The sequence below is a fragment of the Cryptomeria japonica genome, chromosome 2, assembly GCF_030272615.1.
Source record: "Cryptomeria japonica chromosome 2, Sugi_1.0, whole genome shotgun sequence".
NCBI lineage: Eukaryota > Viridiplantae > Streptophyta > Pinopsida > Cupressales > Cupressaceae > Cryptomeria > Cryptomeria japonica.
In genome coordinates this window covers 165,403,454-165,426,679 of record NC_081406.1, presented here as the reverse complement: position 1 = coordinate 165,426,679, position 23,226 = coordinate 165,403,454, and the positions used below count along the sequence as shown (strand labels likewise).

The window sequence follows — 23,226 nt, the reverse complement described above, 5'->3', positions numbered from 1 at the left end:
GCCGACAATCTGATAGATGAGATTACAATTTTGTTTTCTCAAAGTTTATGTTATTTATTCCTTGGTTTGTCTTGTTTCCTGCTCATTCCACTAAACATGGCCTTTCGAGTTTCACTCTCTCGTAAATATTTTGAGGTCTTGGGTAGTGATGATGAATTATGCTTCAAGTTACACTCAACCTTCACCATCTCATGTCAGCTTGTGAAAGATGCACTAGTCACCTTGCTTGGCCCAAATTGGTTCATTTGCAACTCTTATGTGCTCATGTTGCTTGCTACTTCCTGCTTTTCTTCGATTATCATGGATTTGAATTGGTTGATTGACTAAACCAAGCTCCTTGTGGGTAGTTACATACATCTGAGCCTCTTCACTTGGTTAGAATTAAACAACCAGTTGGATAATTATAATATTTTTTATGGCTCTTCCTTGGTGGGTGGTTTCATTTGTAGAAATGAACTCTTTGGGGATTCCAAATCAAAGTTTGTTCTTATCTCCATAGCGAATGGATTGGTGGGTGAAGCACCTACTGCTTTTCATCAATGAATGCAGCTTTGTCAGAAGGTAATTAAAGAACCCCTATTTCCATCTACTATTGCTTGTTTTGACACCATCCATGTTCTCTTTTCACACATAGATGTGGATCCTCGTGGGTTTCCCTCACCATTTCATAGATGTGTCTGATGGCTACATTTTGCTCTCTAGAAGCCCTTCTAAACATATCATGGAAGGATGAGGATTTCCCCCTCCATTTTGGTTTGTATTCCATTTGTAATTACTTTCACTATATTAATATAATATTTTAGGCGTTGTCTTTTGATCTAAAAATAAAATAAAATATCAAAACACATAATAAAATGAAATGATCAAATTAAGCATAATTAAATATCAAATAATTCAATACAACTTGAATTACACTTATAAATAATTATCAAATTTTTCTATCCAAACTAATTTGATAAATAATATATTTTATTTTTTAAAAATTGTAGATAATGAAATCAAATTTTAAAAAAGACATAATTTTTTAATATGTGAAACTTTTTCAATATGCATGTCTATTAAGAATTTTAAACATTGTCTATAAAGAATTACATATTAAAATATTAATGAGGAATGTATTATATTTTGAGAATTTTGAGAGTTTTCTCTATTATTAGGATATTAGCCTTAAATTGGGACCCTAATAATAGGAATGGAAGATTTTTAATTTTTTTGGGCTCTAGATTTTAATTTTGGCCCCAAATAATGTTGAAACATACCTTATTTTCAAAAAAATTGGTTACAATAACATGAAGCTCTTTTGGACGAGATCACATTTTCACATCAAAATTTATGTCTCCAAAAGCTAGACCTCCCACATTATTAATATAAGTTCATGTATGTCACTATTCTGACCTTTATTTGTATATGGTTTTCTAAGCTTTCTCTTATTTGTTCTCCATTGAGCCTTATACTATATGTCTCTATTCTATCCTGCTAGTTCTTCTAGCTTGGGGGTGGAGGGTGCTTAAATTATGTATTTGGGTTCTCTATTTTGATTGGGTTTCATACTTATTAGAATAGATTTGGCATCCTTTTTGGCTTCTTGGATGGAACTCTCATTCTTGTATTTCATATTTCAATATATATTAAATAATTTCAGTGACTTTGGTCACTTTTATCTAAGAAAAATAAAATTAAGTTTATGTATGACAAATAAAATAGTTGTAAGATGGAGTCACACTTGTTAAACAACTCATCAAGTATGTTATGACATATCAAAATTATTATTGTACCAAAGATAATGGTGTTAAAAGTGAATATTAAAGGTGGTGAGTTGATTATTATAGTTAAATTATGACAGGTGTAAGGAATATGTTATTTTTAAGCTATCAATTCATGTAAAGATTTAGGTATTGGATTTTTGCTAAGAATTTAACAAGTAGATTTTAGGCCATTTTAGTTCATGATTTTCTAATTATTATCTAAGAGTTTTATATTACTTCTTTTAAGGTTCTTGAGATGGAGTTTTCCTAATAAGTTTATAGGTAAAATTATATCTTCATAATTACTTTAAATCTCATGTAGGTGACACTCCTATAAATTGTAAGACCTTATGTATTTATTACTAAGTAATACATTCATTTTGTTTAGAGTATATATTTTTCTCTTGAAATTATTTTCCTCATATAAATCACTATTATTATGGTATTTATTTACTTGTAACTATATGATGATTTTAATTTGTGTACATATATCCTTTCATATATTAGTGCAAAAAGTATATTATTTTACATCTATTTCCTTTCAGTAATAGTTTTTTTAATTAATTTTTTATTATTATTTATAAACGATGTAATCTTTGAGAGTGAGTTTTATGAAAACTAATAAAAAATTGTCAAATTATAATTTGTATGTAAATTCTAGGTTTCTAATTACAATGTCCTTGAGCCTTTTTAAGGGGGAAATATCTGCAATTAAAATATTTATTTAGAAAATAAGATATGATGTTTATAAAAAATTAGGCATCTCTTTTCAAAATGGATGTCCTCTTTTAAAAACAAGATTCATGATGTTTTGGCACTTGTATCCAAACTTGCATATTGGAGTAAATTACTCTCAAAAAGCCGGATATCAAATTTAACTAAGATTTAATGTATTATCATGTCTCTTGATATTTTAAAAATATATGTAAGCTTCTATAAATTTACCACCTGAATCTCATTCCTCATGACTCACGTTACAATTAGTTCATATATATTTCTTTAATTTATTGAATGAGATTGTTAAAGAAGCTATCGTATGAGAGGAAAAGGAGTAATGATAACTTAACCAATATATAATCATGAGATAGAATTCCCTTTTTATTGTACTAATTAAATTCAATTTTCATTCTATAGGGATTTGAGCTTCAATAATTTATCTGGATTGATTCCAAATGCATTAGAAAATATACCAAATGAGTCTCCACGAATTGAATATTTGTAAGTATAAAGTATTTTCAATTTCTAGGATCTCTTCTATGCTACAAGAAATTAGAAAGCATTATAGAAAAACATTATTTTTTTTCTTTATTTTAAAATGCATGTATATAAGTGGAATCACAATAAGTATTGCCTAATTAACCAAAGAATTAATATATTTCAGATTAAAGAATTTAATTAGACCAATTTTGAATATGTTACTTATTATAATAAAAAGGAATTTTTGTAAGAACAAAATATTATCAAATGGTGATATATTATTTTAATCTAGAATATTATATAGAGTTTTTATTTCTTAAAATATTTTTCATTTATTTTTCAAAGATATAAGGAAAATCTTATCGACATCGCCTACTTGACTAAATAACTAATACAATATTTCCTTTGAATTATTTATAAAAGAAAAGCTACTAACCTATAATCATGCAAGATCATGTTCCATACTAAGATGAAATTTCCCACCTCATTATTTTTGTGATTGACTTTTTTATTTATTGGCCATAATTGTGAAATTTTTGGACTACATAGGTATATTTTTGCAGCTATAGCATCGAAAATTATCACTAGTCCAATTTACACCTCATGTTTGTGCTCCTACTTTAGCACATCCTATCTCCATCCCCTCTCTAGGACCGATTTGACCCTATTATCCAAATTTGATGTCATGTACACGCTTTGGTGGGTTTGACTATGGGATACCCACCCCCTTGTTGCTTATTCTAGTCTGATTCATAGAATGACTAGGGCATAGAATGCCTTGGTCTGGACCAGGGTTCCTCAAAACACCCTAGTCCCTCTCAAAAGGGCCACAGTTTAAAATGAGGTAAGTGCTTCCCTACAACCTTCTTTTGGAGTATCTGATCTTTATATTATGGCACACGCGGAGAAAACTATTGAGCTGATAAGAATAGGGAAACCTAGATTGATTGTAACACTTTAATAATTAGGATATCACATTATGGTACACCAAATCATCTAAAACTTGCATTGATGAAACCTTACACATCTATGATCATATCCCTAAGTTTGCATGAGCATATCAATCCATCTAGAGACACACATAGAAAACTATTGAGCTGATGAGAATAGGGAAACCTAGATTGATTGTAACACTTTAATAATTAGGATATCGGATTATGGTACACCAAATCATCTAAAACTTGCGTTGATGAAACCTTACACATCTATGATCATATACCTAAGTTATGCATGAGCATATCAATCCATCTAGAGGAATGGAAATAATTTTGGTAAACTTCTAAGACACTTAACTCTGTTATAGTGTAATTCAGGGAACAATCAAACCAAACTTTTACTGTAGAAGTTGTTATGTCATAAAAAATTGGAAATAAGCTCCTTGGCACGACTAACAAAACTGTCTCTAGAATCACAAGGCTAAATATTGTAATGTAGAGCAATGCAGACCAAAATACAACGACTCCTCTACCTTAAGAGATGCATTGTTTATGCTTTAGATACATTCTCTCAAATGCACAAGTATAGATAGAGACTCAACTGATATTCATCTATCTTATTAAAACATGTAGACACTAATCTATGTGATTACATTCTTCATTCCAAGTATGAACTATGTGCAAATAGCTTAAAACCATGTACATACCATACTTTTTGACTATCTTACTTACATCTTGCATAAGGAATACATCTTATGGCCTTCCATACTATATTGCTTACACTCAATCATACCAATCCCATGTCTTTATTTATCTAAAACCATATCTCTCAAACATGTTGGTTCGAAAATATTTCTCAACCTCTTCAACTTCACCAAACTATTTCTACATAAGTATGATAGGTTTAATAACATCAATGAAAACATATTGCACATATTTCCAACAATTGCCTCCATTGTAATTGACATAAACACTCATTTATTTAAAATTCTTCTCTCTCCCTTTGATATCAAGGGTAAGGGGTAAAGTATGATAGGTTGACATCAATAAAAATATATTGCACACATTGCCAACAATATCCCCCTTTGTCATTGATGGAAACATTCATTAGTTTAAAAGTATTCTCTCTCCCATTGACATAAAGGGAAAAGGGCTTATGACAAACAAAATTATGCATTTTATCCTCCTAACTATATTATCTCTACCAAAATACTCTCCCTATGATGGAGATGACCTGCGAAATAATATTATGTACATAATGTCTTAAACAAAAACCAAAAAATGGTAGTGCAAGCCTCCATGAGTCTATAAAAAGATAAAATTATCTTATCTACAACAATATTACATCTCACATAGATGGTAGAATATTCTTGTAAATACATTGAGTTGAGTATGACTTGTGTCCTAGTTTTCTTTTTTTAAGGGTGGAATGTGATTCTGACATTAAAATTGAATGTATAGATCTTCTACCTCATCCACACTACAAGGTACATTCATCTTCTAATCAATCTTCTATTCTTTAGCTAGTAATCCAAATAATGATGCCAGTCTCAAGTTGGTTTCTTCCCTTAGTTGGCTAAACTACTTCTTTATTTTTTTTTCTTTGGTCCTTAAGTAATGATAGCTATAAATAAAGGTTTTATATTTTTGCTCTAGTTGATCCATCTTTATCCTTTGATAGATCATATAGGTTGGCCGTTTGTGTAATTTGTGACTCAATGGAATCAATCTGATCATTTATGTCCCAAGTTGAATTTGGCCATTTCAGACAAAAATGATAAAGTGCAATGACTTCATCAACACATTCCTTTAAGATCTTCATATTTTACTACAACTTATTGTGTGCATTAGCACAATGGTCATAAGCTTTAGCCATTCTTTAATCATGTATCTTTCTCAAACACTCTGGCTCTACCTTTTTCTCAATAAGTGAAGAATGATATTTGAAAGAGTCCATCAAGAGTTCCAACCTTTTTTTTGGAGGCAAAGAAGAATCAATGTTTACCTCAAGGAAACCCTGCCAAATGATCTTCACTGCATCATCTATCAATTCAGTGTTCTCTAAGTATTGTTGTAGTATCTCTTTTCTTGTTGAATAGTGCAACATGTCTATGAGTTGTAAATTGTGTATAAGAGGCATGTTAGATAAGTCAACCTATTCTACATGAGTTGGTATTTGCATTAATTGAGGTGTTATCATATCTATTGAAACTACATCTCTAGTGTTAAAAGGTCTTTGAATGAGTTCATTAAAGGAGAAAAGGATCCTTGACCTATTTCGTAACTGCTCTTTGAACCATCATTGTCTTCTCAATAGTATCCCGGTCTTTCTTAGGATTATCTTCTTTCTTTTTCTCTTCATGTCCTGTATTCTCTAGAAGAGGAGTTTTTTCCCTTACCTATATTTGTGTTCACTAGAGGAAGGACACCTACTTCACCTTATTTGTTTGCAATTTGTATATAAATATTGTTTGAAGGAGTACTCTCCTTATTTATATTTTCATTCTTCTCTTCTACACTACTTCCCGTCATATGGACATCAAAAGCTGACATGTCTATGTCATGGGTGAACACATTAGGTATATATTGCAAGTCATCACCATCTAGACCCGAGTTTGTTCTTTAGCAACCACTTTAATTCACTTCATTTCCTCTAGGATTTTAGCATTCTTTCCTTCAGTTTCTTTCTCCATATTCTTCGTCTCTTCTTTGTCCTTTCCCATTAGAGTATTCACTCTTTTTTAAGTTTTTATTTCTTATTCCTATCTTTGAGATAGTCTATCCCTTTCATCTTTGGTAGAAGATGATCTAGCCTTATCCAATGTTTGTTGTCTCATATTAACTTCCTCTACTACTGCTTCTTGCCTTTTATCAATGAGTATGTATATATGACTTGTTGGAATCTGACTAATGATTTCATTGAGAGCTACACTAAAACTCATCATGTACACCATTATGTATTTTTCAATTTTCAACTTATCTTTAGGAGGCACATCAGTATAAAGTTCTATTGTTTCTTTTAGTGCTCCAAACTATTTAATAGCATTAAAATTTTCCTCAAGTTGTAGAGGCTTGTGTGTAGGTGATTGTAGAGAGGCTCTTTTTTTTTTCTTTCCTTTTCCTTTTCCTTTTTGTATTCCTTCTTCTTCTCCTTGTCTTGTTCTCTTCTTTGTGTTTTTCAACTTAGAATAGTATTCTCCTTTTTCTCATTCATGATCACTTTCTATATTTGTTGGTTTTGTTTTCTTCCTTTTACCTTGTTATTTAGTTCTTTTCTTCTTCCTTTTTGTAGTCTATGTTTGTACTGGTACTTCATTAGCAACCCTCCTTCCACTAGGAGGTGTTTGTGGAGGTTCAAAAGCTTGAGGTGCAGTATTGGCGATAGAAGAGGACTGACTTGTCCTTCTAAGAGTGTGTAGAGTGGTAGAGGCATCTTGTGGCACTACTGCAGGGGCACTAGATGTACTCTTTGATGGGATGCCTAACTTACTCTCCAAATCAGATTTGGACTATTCAAATCTTTCCTCTACACTTCTTGTTCATCCTATTGGTTATCTCATCGTATGTGCCAATCCTCTTGGCAAAAGATCCTTGGGTTTGCTAAGTAGGATGTTAACATATGTAATCCATTCGAGTCCAAATACCTCATAAGGCAACATAGGAATCCATGTTGTATTTGGTTCAGTAGCATCCATGTAGTGGTTATCCTTATCCACCATAAAAGTAATAACACTATTATATAGTTCTCCACTATTTTTGAGATTATTCTATATTTTATTTGTATTTCCTTTTGAAATGTCTTAAAGAAATCACAATACATACTGTCACATTGCTTGGTATCTAGAAAAATCTACATATGATCCCTATTCTGTGTAGCAACTGAAATATGTCTTTGCCAGATCACATCATTCAAACCTGGAAATTCTTTCAAGAAATATAACATAAGATAGATAATCAGAGTGCCATGCTAGTTCAATTATAGTGTGTCTCCTTATTTCTCTGTAGATTCTTTATCAACTACTGCTTCCAGAGCTCACAAAGATCATAATCCTTTCATTTCTTTGCCCTCTGATGATCTGTAGATGGCGATGGACGTAGAAGAACCTTCTCTATTTCTGTGGTAATTCTTGTAAGTAATTCCCATTTTGGCATATTGGACCCTTAGGTCAATTATATCATCCATATTGAGGGTTATTTTAGCAAATTTTGCTCCAATGAGCCTCATTACTCCATCATTATTTTGGAACTTCATTGTCCATATAGGTTTGATGGAGCACAACCTAGCTACATCCCTAATTTCTTCTTAATGATCTGATAGGGTTGATCAAGGAAGATAAATTCCTCATAGATCTAACTCAAAATAGTTCTCACCCATTCAATTTTGTAGCAAAGACATGAAAGTCCTTCCACACATCCAAATGTTTTACATCTACATTCATATGCTCTAGTTTGAGTAGCAAGTTGTCATCTAATAATTGATTTATTTTTAACTCTTCCAACTCAAGGTGATTTTATTCATTTAATGTTGAGATAATGTACATCCAAACATCTTCAGTATGTAGTACATTGATTAGAAACCTGAGAAAGAACTCCATCCTTCTTGGCTTTAGTATAGTTGTATGAAATTTTCTTGAACTCTGGTCTTCGATTTTCAACTATATCAATACCCCTAGGTGTTTCCATGATTATCCTTCCTCAAACTTAGGGTTTTTGTAAAAAAAACTTGAATATATCTATGAATGTGTTGTTAGGGTTTGCAGAAAGAACTCTTGAAAACCTTCTCCTCTTCCTTAGCTCTTGAACAAACTTGATATCGTTTGAATGAGACTAGATTTGATCAAGTGAGGGTTAAAAATTCTTTACGCATACTCTAGTTGCTCAAAACTCAATGCATTTTGTTCTTTACATAAAATAACTTCTTAGTGTTTTGAGATATCACAGAGATCCATGTTCATTCAACAATCTTTTACAAAAAATGTATTCTCTTTGGAACTTTGAGAAAATGTTATGATATCACTATCAAAAATATTTAAAGGATAGGATGTCACCATTAACTTGTATGCTAAAGACTTCAACATCTCATGCTTCACAAGGGTTTGAAAAAAAGGCAATTGTATCTACCCTTAATACAATAATTTATTTCAGTTATGAAAGGATTGTTTTGGACCTGGCAAAGGTATAGAGCCATCCTTGACCTTATTCTCCTTATTTGATCTCTTTCTCTATACCTTTTCCATCTCATTCTCTTGCTAATCAATATCAATTTTCTTTTGTTGATGAATATCAATTTTCTCACATTCCTCATCTTATTAAACCTTGCAATGTGGCTTGAATTATTGCATTAATAGCAAGTGATATCATGTTATATAGTATAACCACTTCCCCTCATACTAGATCTACAATCAACAACCCTATGACTAAACTTAAATTACATGTGTAGGATTAATCGTAGAAGGATTGATAGGTCATAGTATTTTTCTTGTTTATGTAACTATTCCTCATAACCTTACTTTTGTAGCCATTAGCCTTATAGCCAAACTTATTGTAGCAATAGCAGTGACCATAAAAGAGCTAAGAATTCATTAAACTATAGCTTGAAAGCCTAAATGAATTCCTACTTATTTTACTCCTATAATCAATAGCTTTATGCCTAAGGTTATTACAAGAATACAAAGTACCATTGAAATAATGGGAGCACCAGGTTGGAACAATTTGTTTAAGATTAGGTAATGTGAAGCTCTTATGGTTCTAGACATCTTTAAAGTTTCTCTTATTTCCTTATATCTTCTTAGATCAATCATGTGGTTTTTATTTTTCTTTCTTAGACTTATCTTCAGCTACATTTTTTTTAGATCTTTCCCCCTTTTTCAAAACCAAGACCACCCTTCTCTTTAATAGGTTTTTGAAAGCCAATTATCTCATCAAACATATTAGTTTCTCTTTTTAAATTATAGATATTTGTCCACTTGAGCCTTGATCTCTTCTAATTATTTCTTTAGGGAAACAACTTCTTCAAGCTTAGTGTGTTCAACAGATTTGTCATGAAGCATGTAATCCAAATATTAAACGATCTTCTTGCCTTCTTCAACTTGAAATTTTAGGTTAAAATTTTCATCTTCTACCTTCTTGAGTTTGATTCAGGGATAACTTTAAGAAACCTCCCTGGGTAAAGGTGTAAAATCCTGGTGAATCTTTCAATATTTTGGAGGAAAATATTATTTTTTTTGGCGATTGTTTTTTTAAATAGGGGAAAATATTAAATTTGGTTGACGGATTTTTCTCAGTTGCGTAAGAATTGTACGCAAATTAAGGTGAATTTTTCATTCTTTTTGGGAAAAAAAGTTAATTTTATTGGCGAATCTTTTTCTTTTGCATGAAATGTTTTGAAAAATTAAGGCGAATATTTCATTATTTTTGGGAAAAAATAATAATTACATTGGCAATTTTGTTCATATTGCATGAAAAAGGTGGAAAAATTAAGGAGAATCATTCATTTTTTGGGGGGGAAAATAATAATTAAGGATAATTTTCTATTACTAATTGGAGAAAAAAACTAATATAACAAACACATCACATCTTAGCTGTAAGTGTTCTGCGTATCCATATGAAATCTTTTAGAAAGCTTCTTTTTGGCATGTATGGAATCTTGATCGAGGATTCTCTACCATCTTTTTGTATAGAAAACTCAAAACACTATGCAAGTTAGAGGAAGAAAAATATGGAGGATAACACATATTTAATATTCAATGAGAAGCTACTAGTATTAATCTGTGTTGAGGTTTGTGAGTCATGTACAGGTGTTAGGACTATTGGAACGAAATCTTTCTTGTAGAATGGGAGAAAAATACATCTCACAAAGATTAATATAGTATATGGAATAATCCAAAGTATAGACCTGACAGTCAATTGCCGCCACTTCGTAAATCGAGAAATAGGGTCATTATTTGCATGCTGCATTTCAGAATGTAGAAGATAAAAGTTATATCATTTGCATGCTGCATTTTAGAATGTAGAAGATCAACATTTTATAGAGATAAGTTTTTAGGAAGTGTTGTTGTTTTGCTTGCAGAGGTTTTAAAATGAAGTGCATAGAAGGTGCAGCTGAATTCTGGCATAAGGAGATAAGGTTGAAGGTTTGCAGATGCCATGAAGTAAAGAAAATTAATGACTTACCTTGTAGCCAGAGGGTTATTAAAATAGCCAAAGATAAACAGAGGGTTATTAAAAGGCTCGAGTGCAACTGCAGGCTTCACAATCAAAGTCCAATTAAATGTAGAATAATTAAGGTGCATCTTTCACATCAAAATCAAAGTCCAATTAAATATAAAATAATTAAGGTGCATATTTCACATTCTTTTGGAAAATAACCCATATAGAAAGTGTATTACATATCCATTGGAATTAGAAACATACTTTTTAGCACATATGAACTGAGAAAATGGAATCTCCTAATATGCCAGGTTACAGTTCCAGTTAGGTACACATACTACTCTTTCACACTTTTTCACACTTCTTCACACTTCTTCTCTTCTTCCGAAAGATCAAAGCATTATTCACACATCACATACATTTGCAGATACATCCGCAACATGATATTACATCAATTTATATATCTCATCAACTTATCTTTCAAGGTCAGCTCAACGCACATCACAAATGACCAAATATAACCATACAAGCTACAATAACATATGTGAAACAAAACAATATCGACAAAGACATAGTATGGACCCAAATCAACATGTTGAACATGAAACACCTCCAAGAATTATGCCTCAAACATTTGTAACACAAGACAATCATCATATATCCCAAGAACATGAACGCCATATGAATAGGAAAAATCATCAATAATGCGGACAACGATGAATGTTGACCACCAACACAAATAGGAAATGGTCTAGAAACATCCACAAGCATCATGAATTACCATAGAAATAACCGCACCAACACCACTTACTAGAATCTCTATCACCATTATACCGAACTCCAAGAACACTAATTGCAATAACTATCAAACCGAAAGATTCACTTGCAAAACTCCAAATGATGAACCATCTGAATTAAGGACACACTAGAACGTCCCAAACAATTTTCCAAATCTGCAAACCAAGATATTGCAACACAGAGCAATGCAAAGCAAAATCTAGGACACTAATCAACATTGAACAACTGAAAAATTATCCGCAATACTGGATCTCATAACTTGATCAAATCACCATGCAAACCACTGAAACTTAAGCTAAATCAACTAGAGATACTTATCTCAAAACCCTTTAATCTACAATAACTCAACTACAACACACTGGCCAAACCAACTCACTTAATTTGACTACAACACTACAACACACAGAAGAATATGTTGACATCAATGACAACACGCCACTCAACCAATCCAAACACACATTTGCACATTCTCCAACAATCTCCAAAATTAGATGATGTATTTTTGGGTTGATACTATGTATATGTTTCATATTCTTATAGATGACCTAGTGAATTTTATTTTAGACCCGATTGTTATATATTGAGTAAATTGGTTGTGTTAGATATAGATGTGATAAATGAGATAAGTATGGGTGTGAGAAGTGGTAAAAGTGGTAGATGTGAAAGTTGTGCAAAGATTTAGAGATGTATTAAACAAATAAATGTGTATGCACTATGAATTGTTATCGACATTTTAACAAATGCTACTTTGTATACAATTCAATAAACTATTTCCAATATACTGAAAGAGCTTTTTTGTATATTTCCCTGAAGAAGTGATCTTTAGTTGAATGTAGAATTAGGATGATGAGAAATAGATATAGGAATTTAATTTATGTTCACTATTTCAATGGAGTATGTTATGCTTGCAATACATCTAGACACAAAGCTTTTGAATGCAAAATAAGTAGAAGATTTGGATGTAACAAGATAACATGGAATCAAACCTTAGAATGGTTTGGTATGTCATAATTATAACAAGATGGGTCATATTGTGAGACATTATGGAAAAAGAATTAAAAAATCTAATTATTTAGAAAGCAAGATTGATATCAATAAGGTAAAGGAGAAGATGAAGATGGAATAGGTGAATAAATATAATGATAAGACTAAAAAAATAATGAGGATGGATCCACACCTTCTATGGGTGTAGACACTTTTTTCTGTAATCTTGACTCAGACAGCTGCGTTTTAGGGGGAGTTTTTAAAAGCATATCATTCATCACCTCTTGGGTTGGTGCTGGGTTGTTCTCAAAACAATAGATGTATGGATGTAAGTTTTGATGGTTCAGATCTTTTTTTGTGATTTCGAGTATATAGTATCAACTTTTTATAAAAACCCTAATTGGTGATTCATTTATGCAATTGCGATCGAAGAGTGGCAGAGAGTGAGGAGAAAAAAAGAAGAATTACTCAAAGGTATTTTTTGCTTGAAATATTTTTGGATGGAGAACCCTAATAATATCAGTGGCAAAAGTGAAGCAAGACCTATTTTGAATTTAGACCATTTATTTCAATATCGCGTGATTCGGTTAGTGCATTTTTTGTTGTTCCCAACAAATTGGTATGTAAAGAAGACCTTTTCCGTCATAGTCATGCTTGTTTGGAAGAATCTGATCACGACAAACTTAATATTTTCAAGAGAATTCATCTAGTAGATGGTGCACATAGATTAGGGAAAATTATGCTTGTTTAGGGCATAAGGGTTTGTATGCTGGGAGTGATTTTACTATGTTTGATGATGAAAAGATAATTAAGATAGTCTTAATTAAAATTCACAGAGATTGTCTATGGTTGGATTGATCATACCAAATTTCAAAAGAGGCCCTAGGAGATATGACTAGTTTATGTTTGTTTGAAGCCGTGTTTGTATTAAATCTATGAAGAATGATAAAGTAAACAAATTGACTGGTGTTATGTCTAACAAGAGAGCCTTACAATTTGATAAAATTGTTGCCTTGGTTGTCCGATATGAAACTATGGGAATATCATATAAGGTATAATACAAGAATTGTGAAGGTCTGACTTCGTCTATGATAGTATTTGTGGCTTATAAGATGGTGAAAGCAAATGTAGACTATGATCTATGTGAGTTATTGAGGAAACAATTGTAGCATAACCCTTGGTTGATGAAGACTAATTTGCACCCCTTTTGGTATGGTTCACTTATTGTGTGTTTGGTATTTTACTTTTGTAATGCATTACCTAGACTATACAATATAGAATGGAGAAGAGATGTTCTAGTAAGTGCTCAAATTAAAAGATATTTGAATAATTTGGATGATTGTGATATTGCTTGCCACAAGTTATTTTTCAGATATTTGAGAAGAGATTAATATGAGAAATGAGATTCTTCTGAAGATTGTTGAATAAAATGTTTGTGACAAGGGACTAACCGCCTTCTGTGCAATCCATATCTCTGCAGTTTGTATCAGGCATTGATAGATCAGTTTTTTGATGCAATGGTAAACTGGGCTAAGAAATGGTATCGAAGTGTTGGTTCATGGGTTCGAATCCCCTCGGGTAACGGTGAGGGTGAGATTGTTGGAAAAAAATGGTCAAGCGCTCCCCTTGGGATTCGTGACAAGGGACTAATTGGCTCTCGTGTGATCCATATCTCTACAGATTGTATTGGGAATTGATAGATTGGTCTTTTGACGCAATGAAAAACTGAGCCAATGACTTCCTTATGAAGTATTAGAAGATGAATGCATGAGCATTGTCAAAATAATTCTTAAAATGCCTAAAGATAAGTGTTGGAAGATTTGGGAGTTATGATGAGATTATGAGTAGATGTGTCGGGAAGAGGTCTAGGAATCTTGAGATGGTGCTAAAAGGAAAGAAAGTGAGGAAATAATTAGGGGAACCATCTACTTCTTCTTCCAAAGTGTCTAAAGGTAAGTTAATATCAAAAGAATTTACAAAAACCATTATTGTTGAGAGTGATGAAGAAAACTTGGAGAAGGTTAGTTTGCAAAAAAGTTCTACAGCTAGGAAGTTTGTGATTTCCTCCCCTACCTCTTCAGAGGAAGGCTCACTTGATGAAGACAAAGTACTTAAGATGCTTGTGAGGCCTAATGGTTTGAAAAGATTTGGTGAGTTGTATCTCACTTTTCCATCTTGTGATCAACACATTATTGAACAAGCATGTGTCACATATTTTTTGTGGAGCAATCTTGTTCCTTTGAATGTTGCTAATGTTTTGCTAGAAGTGTTGATAGAGTTGTTGATTGAGTGGACAACTACCATTGCTGGTGATGATAGTAAATCTAGTGAACCTTTCACTGAAGGAAATGTTACAGAGAAGATGACTGAAAGGTGCCTGAAGACACATCATTATCTTAAGTTAAACTTGGTTGATTTTAGTTGTACAAATATTTCTTAAGATGGCCTATGGCTACAAAGCAATTCAAAGATGCAATAGACACCATTGAGTCAGCTTACAAAGTTAGCCCAATCATTTAACATTTACAAAGATGTTTACAGTGCAATGAGATCTAGGGCTCAAAATCTTCATTCTTAGTTGTCTATGAGGCATAAGCAGAGAGAAGAATATGTGAAATTATTTTGTGGACTCAAGGATGCCATGTAACTGCGATTGTCCATTTTTCTCAAGTTTTTGGCTAATGCAAAAGGAGTTGAGCAGAGTGTTTTTAATGCATGTGTCTATGATGTTGTTGTGAGTCTGTGTGTTGATTGTGATTATCAGAGCAAGATTTTATCTGGTACTATTTGTACTTGGAACTCTTATTTTATTAGTTTGAAGAAACATTACAAGGACATTTGGCCTAGCAATGTTTGATAGGTATTTCTATTTTCTTTTTGGAGTTGCATTTTTTTGATCTGTATGGTTTTTGGCTTGAGGAGTCATCCTTTGTCATTTTTGTCAAAGGAGGAAAAATATCAATAGGGGGAGAAATAAAGGAATATGATTTTTTGTATAAGTTTTGGCTTGTCATTGATGACAAAGAGGGAGATTGTTGCACATATGGATGTCATTATTTTCATTGATGTCAAACCTTTGTCTCTGGTGATGTAGATGATATGTTTATATATTCATCCACTACATGGTGTATCTGGTTATTGGTCTGTTTGTTTGTTTATATGTTTCTACATTTTAGAACTGTTTGTGGCTTCATGTTATATTGATGGAATGAAGTAAGGTGATGGTTTGATAAGTTTCTGAAAGTTTGCCATTCCTTATGTAGTCTGGAAGTAATTATATTCTCTTTTGTGTCTGCTCTGGTGAAGCTTATCTAGCGCAGAATAAATCTTTGTACTAGATATATCCTCAATTATCATGTTGCCCATTTGTATTACTTTTCTCATCATGACTATGTTGTAGATCAAGATGTTGTGGTTCTCTTAGTGTGAACTATTTTCTTTTAGGTTCATAATAAGTTGGTATGTGTTTAATAGATCAAGTGTTGTACCGGTTTGTGCATATTGGTCCAAAAGGTAGTGCATAAAGGTTTTTTGTGTTAATTGAAAGGTGTGCCAACTTGGTGTGAACCCTCACACATTTATTTTACCTTCTAGATGATGTATTTTTGGGTTGATGCTATGTATATGTTTCATAATCTTTTGGCCGACCAAACGAAGTTTATTTTGGATCTGATTGATATATATAGAGTGATTTGGTTGTAATAGATATGGATGTGATAGATGACATAAGTATGGGTGTGCGAAGTGGTGAAAGCAGTGTGTAAGTGGTGGATGCGAAAGTTGTGAGAAGATTCAAATATGCATTGAGCAGATAGATGTGTATGTACTATGAACTGTTATCTGCATTTTAACAGATGCTATTTTGTATACAGTTTGATCTATCATTTCCATTATATTGTAAGAATAATTTTGTATCTTCCCTTGAAGAAGTGATCTTTAGTTGAACAAGTCCCTTTTTGTATCTTGCCTAAGGTTGTGCACCTCAATCTGCAAGTTTGAAGAAGTAAGCTCTTTTTGGTAGGAAGCCATGTTCATTGTAAAACAATTATTATATATTGTGAGTCGAATCTCATTGTGGTTTTTCCCAATTTCGGTTTTCCATCTAAAAATGTTGGTGTTCTTGTGAGGGTGTTTGGATGTCTGGGTTGTTTACTTTCATGCACAAGTTTCGAGATAATTGTTGTTGTTCAAATAACTTAATATTATCAAGCTTTTTATAAATTCTGATTCACCCCCCTTCTTAGCTTCCAGTAGTGTTTAACAAGTGTAACATGTCGTTCTTAATTGGTTATATTTAAAAGGTCTAAAAATAATCACTAGACTAAAAATCATTTGTAATATTAATTTACGAGCTCTCTAATATGAATGGTCAATAGATGGAATTTATAATTATATCATTGTCAAAATTCTAAGAACATTTTCCTAATATTACTCTAAGGAAGAAGTAAATCCATCTGATAGATTTAAACAAACTAAAATCGTTATATTTGGCAAAGAGATTGATAATTTTTGTGTCTATATATATTTTTTGAATATAGACTATATTACTTTGCTTCATTAGTATAAATATTAAATATTAGAAAAAAAAGAATCTCAAAGCGATTTTGAGAACACCATACAATATAATAGCCTGAGATTAATAAGTGGTAAGAGTTTAATGTATTATATAATCTAGTTCATTCCTAACTCCACAAACTAGGAAGGGTGCTATGATTATTGCTATTTGTTTCTAAATATCTTTAAGGATGTCAAATAAACACCACTCAATAAAGTATATATGAAAGATATATCACAATTTTTAAAGGAATCTTCCAAAATAATTATTTATTCTTTCAAGTCGAGTACACGTAATAGGAATTAAGCCGGGTTTCATAAAATTTCTAGTTTTTATCCACGATAGTCTTCCATAAATTTTATGGAAGGTCAAACACGTGAGGGAATGGACGAACTTTGAGCTATCACTAAATGGTATTATATATATGGGTTTTATTTTGTTTCTTTTTAATTTTATTTACGCTTCTCTTTTATAAATTTAAATAAGAGTTAACATTAGTATATAATAACATTCAATTATTTTTTACTATAATAGTATTAGTATTAATAAATAAAATTATTTATTTAATATTAATATTATTTCAAAAATATCATTCTTATGAAAATTCCCATTTAGTTCAAGGTTTATTTGATGGAAAGATTGAATATGAAATCCTAAAAAAAGTGATCCTAGGTTAATATGTGCATCAACTTAGAGTCAATCTCCTTTTCCATACAAATCATCAGAATAAGTGTAAATGGTTTTGAATTCACTCCTCTAAGGGAGATCTAAATGGACTTTGATCCACACGTAATCAATTTATGAGGGTGGTTGTCTGATGTGATAATTGGAAGTACACAATGATCTAGGTTGAAGAAATCCAAAATGAACTAATTTACTAGAATACAAGAAATGTAGAATAGAGGTGCAAAAGAGAGCTAGATCTGGGAATGAGATGCTAAGTAGAGTCTGTGATTGAAAATGTGAGCAAAATATGCTAAACAGGGGCATTGGGCACTGCGGCCCTAGAGTGCTTTGATGTAGAGGATTGAATTAGGAATGATCTTAAGAGGTTTCTAGGCTGCCACCATGCAAATTGTTAGCCAAAATTGGCAGGACACTAGTACTAGGTGCCCAGGTCCTATGGTTTTACCTCAAACTTTGGATGAAAAAAACTATCTTAGTTTGCATAGTCTATCTATATCTTTTGATCATTTTCAGTCCCTAGTTCCAAATTTGAATGTATTAAAAGAGGGAGAAAATGGTTGTGCTATATAGGGGTTTGCCTAAGTCAAACCATGTGTTGGTGTTTCTACCTCCATAACAACAATGATGACTGATAAATCATTGTGTGCTCCCTCAAGAGAAAAGAAAAATTAATAAATCATAAATGCTAAAATGATAATGATTATGAAACATATGTGAAGCCTTAGCTTGGATCCCATAGAAAGTGCTGATGAAGTGCTACAAATGTTAGTTCTGAAGATAATAATCACAATAGGAAACAAAATTACTTCAATTGTAGGTAACAACATGATTGAAAGTGTCCCTAGACTTCTCAACTCTATTGAGTTTTATTTCTTGATCATTACAGTGATAAATAGATAATTAGAATGCGTATAATTCTTTGTTAGGCTTTCAAATGAGAGAGGGAGTCACCTTTATATATGGGTTACACCTTTCATCAATAATTACTCATGAGAGGCCAACATAAGAATGCAACCAACATTAGGAATTGGAGTGTTGTACACCTTGCATAATATTTATAATGTTAATTTATTATGTGTTGTGCACCTAGGGGACATAGAGATACATACATTACTAGGAGTTCAAGTTCTTGGGGCCAATTTATGTGTTGGATGCAATATTAAGAAATATTCAATATGGGGTCTAATATGAGAATAGCATTTAATTTAATATTAGGCAAATGCGTTTAATAAAGTAAAAACTTAGTACCAAATATAAACTGAGTGGTTAATGGTTTTGTAATCTCATGGTATTAGTCATATGGTTCTATGTATACCACTTGGTGATTTTGTATGAGCTTGTTTTATAAAAGAAAGCATAAGGATAGTTGTCTAGGGTTGGCTAGTTGGTCATTTTGGCCAAGAGGTTGAGAGAATATCTTGTTTAACATTTGAGAGGGTTTGAAGCATGACATGAGATGTGTGGTTACATGCTTGTTCACATGGACTGCTTGTTAAGAGCTTGTATTTTTAGAAGTGTTCATGCAAGACTCTAAAGGTTTATTGTAATGGTTTCATTGTTGAACTATACATGAATGATATAAGGTTTTGGATGTTGGCGATATTCCCTCTTGAAGGTTTTTCTAGGGTATATCTTTTGTTTTCTTTGATAATATGCTGTCTATTATATTTCATATAGATTTGAAATACTTGTTTGCATTGATCTCTCTATTTGGGTTAGGTAAGAATTATCATTATGCAGTCGAAAACCTCCTAAGCTTTCATATCACAGTCATGGTTGTGGTTGTATAACCCTTGCTGGAGTAAATATGGTGTTAAGTTGAATCTAGGGCTTACAAGAAAGAATAAAGACATGGCAAGGTATGAGGGTTTTATGTAGGATATTATTTACAGGTTTGGGGTTCTAGATTTGTGGTCAATTTTTATAAATCCGGGCTTAAGAATCTTTGTTGGAAAAAATATCTCTTTTGTGTGTTCATGATGAGGGTTTTAGTCAGGAAATTTTACAAATTACCTCATACGCCAAAACAATTTTGGCATTGTATTATCATTGATGTCAACTAGTATAGGATGTTACCGGTATCACTAACATTGATGTTAACTAGTGAACAAGAGGTTGTTGGAATTAGAGTTTGATGTCAACCAGTATAGAAGATGGACCAGTATGGGAGAAGAGTTGATGTGTTGTCATTGGCGACCATTTTATTGCAGATTAAAGAACCGACACGTACTGATATGTTTGATGTGTAGTAATGTGACCACTCTGTAAAAAGGGTTGTTGACATGGTGTTGCATACAACCGGGATAAAGAGATTACATGATGGGCATTGATTGTGTTGAAGTGGCAGAATGCTATTTGGTTCACATCAACACCAAGGGAGAAGTGTGAGCAGGCCACCAGATTGCTAGTGTAAGAATAACTAGCGGGACTCCCACCAGATGAAGAAGCTATCACAGGATAGGTGATAGGATGACATAGTATGCTCCCTTGGTGTGCAAGATGACATATGTCATATGGATGATGTATCCTTCCCCCAGTAAAGTCTCACTTGTACCGGCAGAATAATTCCCTAAGATAGACAAGTGATTGAATGCAGAGACCCGTTGTACAAGTGGAAGATGAGGAAGCCTCCAGAGCATGAGATCAGAAACACACACCGGATAAACAAGTGAAAACAAGGTGTTCTACCGGGACAGTGAAGGAAGAATAAGGAGTTGAGATGGTGTGTTTGTCGGCTTGACAAACTAGATGAAAAGAGAATTGGTTTGATGAAGAAGGATGCTAATGAGTCTGCAAGAATATACATGGTGATACCGAGATGCTGAAGGAAGGTTGATGCAGATTAGTTGGAGTGTGATGACTTGGTGTCATCAATGTGTCTCACCAGCAAGAAGGAAAGTATGTCGCCCACCAGCAGACACACTTACCAAAATCTCCATTGGTGATAGTTGACATGCTATGCCAACTGGTGAAACATCAGAGAAGAGATAAGGAAGATAAGTTTACCACCTGATAAAGGTAGAGTCTGGTGAAGGTTGATGACTTGTGTCATCAAGAGTGGTTACCAGAATGAAAGCCCACCGATAATATGGACAAGGTGCAGGTGCAGAAGACTCCTACATGATGAGAATGTGCATGTTTTGGATTGACAAATCTGAAGACCGATTTGAGTGTTCCACCGATAGTTCAACACAGTGCAGACATGGTGAGGTAACCGGTAGAGTGTGAGACACTAACATAACGGTGAAGTGCAGACACAAGGGTTACACCGACAGATTAGAAAAGGTCATGACAAGAAGGACAACCGACAAGGTGGTCAGTGCTGGTAGGGTTAGTGAACTGGTATGGGCGTACTAATTATGTGTGTGGTCGGTGACCAAGCTAAACTGATAGAGTAGTGTGATGAGGTGGATACCGACAGCGATACCACGTGAAGATGAAGTGGCAAACTTGCATGCAGTGGTTGATGAAACATGCACGAGTCGGTGAGGTAGTTGTGATTGTTCTGACATTAATGGTGATTGCAAAGCTTGAGGTAGAGTTGCAGAGTTGTGCAACTCGTGATCCAGGATAGATTGATTGTGCAGATTGGAGTAGGTGAAGGAAACAACTGAGCCATTTATGGTGATTGACTAAGAAAAGCCAACAGATTGATTGCAGGTTGCTGAAGAAGGAAGACTTGTTTTGGAAGACACGATATTGGCAGAAATGTGTAGGCAGTCATCTCAGTGTTGTGATCTGATCAGGTCTGATTGGATTCAATGTGCCTCATGATCAGTGGAGAAAACCATAAGGCACCAAGTTTGAGTTGGTTTTTGGTGGGAAGTATGGGTTATAAAATATGCAAGCCTAAGAGATTGAAAGGGGCTACTGAACCAAAGAAGATTGTGTTGCTGCATGCAGATCAGTGAAGTGCTCATCAAGAAGATAGAGAAAAGACCGAGTGTGAGGGAGGACTAGGTTGAAGAGTTCAACCGATAGAAGTGCAAAATCGACAGTGTTCATACCGACAGGGAAGAAGAAGAGCTTTGCAGAGAAGGTAGACGTAGAACTGGCTGAGTGTAGTACTAGTGGAGAGTAGCAGAGCAGCTGAAGGAAGTGAGAACCGGTTGAGAGAGAGGTGAACTGGTAAGCAACAATAGTGAGAAGAAGAGAGCAGTGAGTGAAAGTAAAGATCCAACAAGATAGTGGCTGAGTTGGTGAAGATTCAGTTAGAGTGAGCAGAGAACTGGTAAGGTAGAGGAGATACCTTACCGATAGGGAAGTTTGTACTAAGATGTTACAAGATTCACATGTAACTAGATTACTACCTTTGTAATTGATGTTATCTTTAAGATCACTGAGTTGTAGCTGGATGCAGGGGTTGTAGCTCCTTTGGGTTGTTGCCCATAAACAAGTCAGGGGTTGGTGCCCTAAATCAGGGGTTGGTGCTCCTTGGGTTGGTGCCTTAAATTAGGGGTTGATTCTCCTTGGTTTGGTGCCCTAAATATTGTAACATTTTTTATTGTGAGGCTGGATTGGAGCAATAGACTCTAGCAACATTGCTCACCGAGGTTTTTCCCATCTTAGGTTTTCCTCGTACATCCTGGTGTTATGAGATGCCTCTTTGTGTGTGATTATCTTTGAGATGGTCTCCTCACTAACCGGTATGTCTCCATTGTGTTAGATCTCATAACCGATATACATACATAAGCTAGTTAAAGGGAAAAAGATTAAGAACCACTGATTCATCCCCCTCTCAGTGGTGCATTGTGTCTAACAAACGAACCTCGCCATTAGATTCAGGAGGCCCAAGAAATTAATATTGACATAAAATCTGATGTATTTGGCTAAATTAAAAAAAAGAAAAGCAAAAAACAATTTCCCCCTATAATTTATCATATGGTTGTACAACATTTGCAGAGGTGTTAAAGAGAAAAATAATTTACTAAAAATAATATTATACATAGAAGGAAAAAAGTTTATGGAGTGTTGTTAGGCACCACAAATGTCATTTGGGTCATTTCTACATCCATATATCCATTATATTTGTATTACCAAATATCATTCATGTGCATTTGTATAGGTCCTTACACATGTCTTATATATTTATATCTTGACATATATTGTCATTACACCATACATATCTATTCTTATTATTTATCTCTTTCACATATTATCTATTACATATTCAATC

The 23,226-nt window shown here is 33.3% G+C and overlaps 1 protein-coding gene across 5 annotated transcripts in view; it reads left to right on the top strand.

Annotated features, from left to right (window-relative positions):
• Positions 1-23,226, top strand: part of LOC131065977 (probable LRR receptor-like serine/threonine-protein kinase At1g53430) — a 154,448-nt gene that overhangs the window by 49,868 nt on the left and 81,354 nt on the right. For 4 of the 5 annotated variants that reach the window (XM_058000622.2, XM_058000621.2, XM_058000619.2 and 1 more), the window contains one exon: positions 2,880-2,963. The exons of the other annotated variant lie outside the window; for it this stretch is intronic. In XM_058000622.2, coding sequence (XP_057856605.2) covers positions 2,880-2,963 — 84 coding nt within the window. The remainder of the gene's footprint in view (positions 1-2,879; positions 2,964-23,226) is intronic. 5 annotated transcript variants of the gene reach the window in all.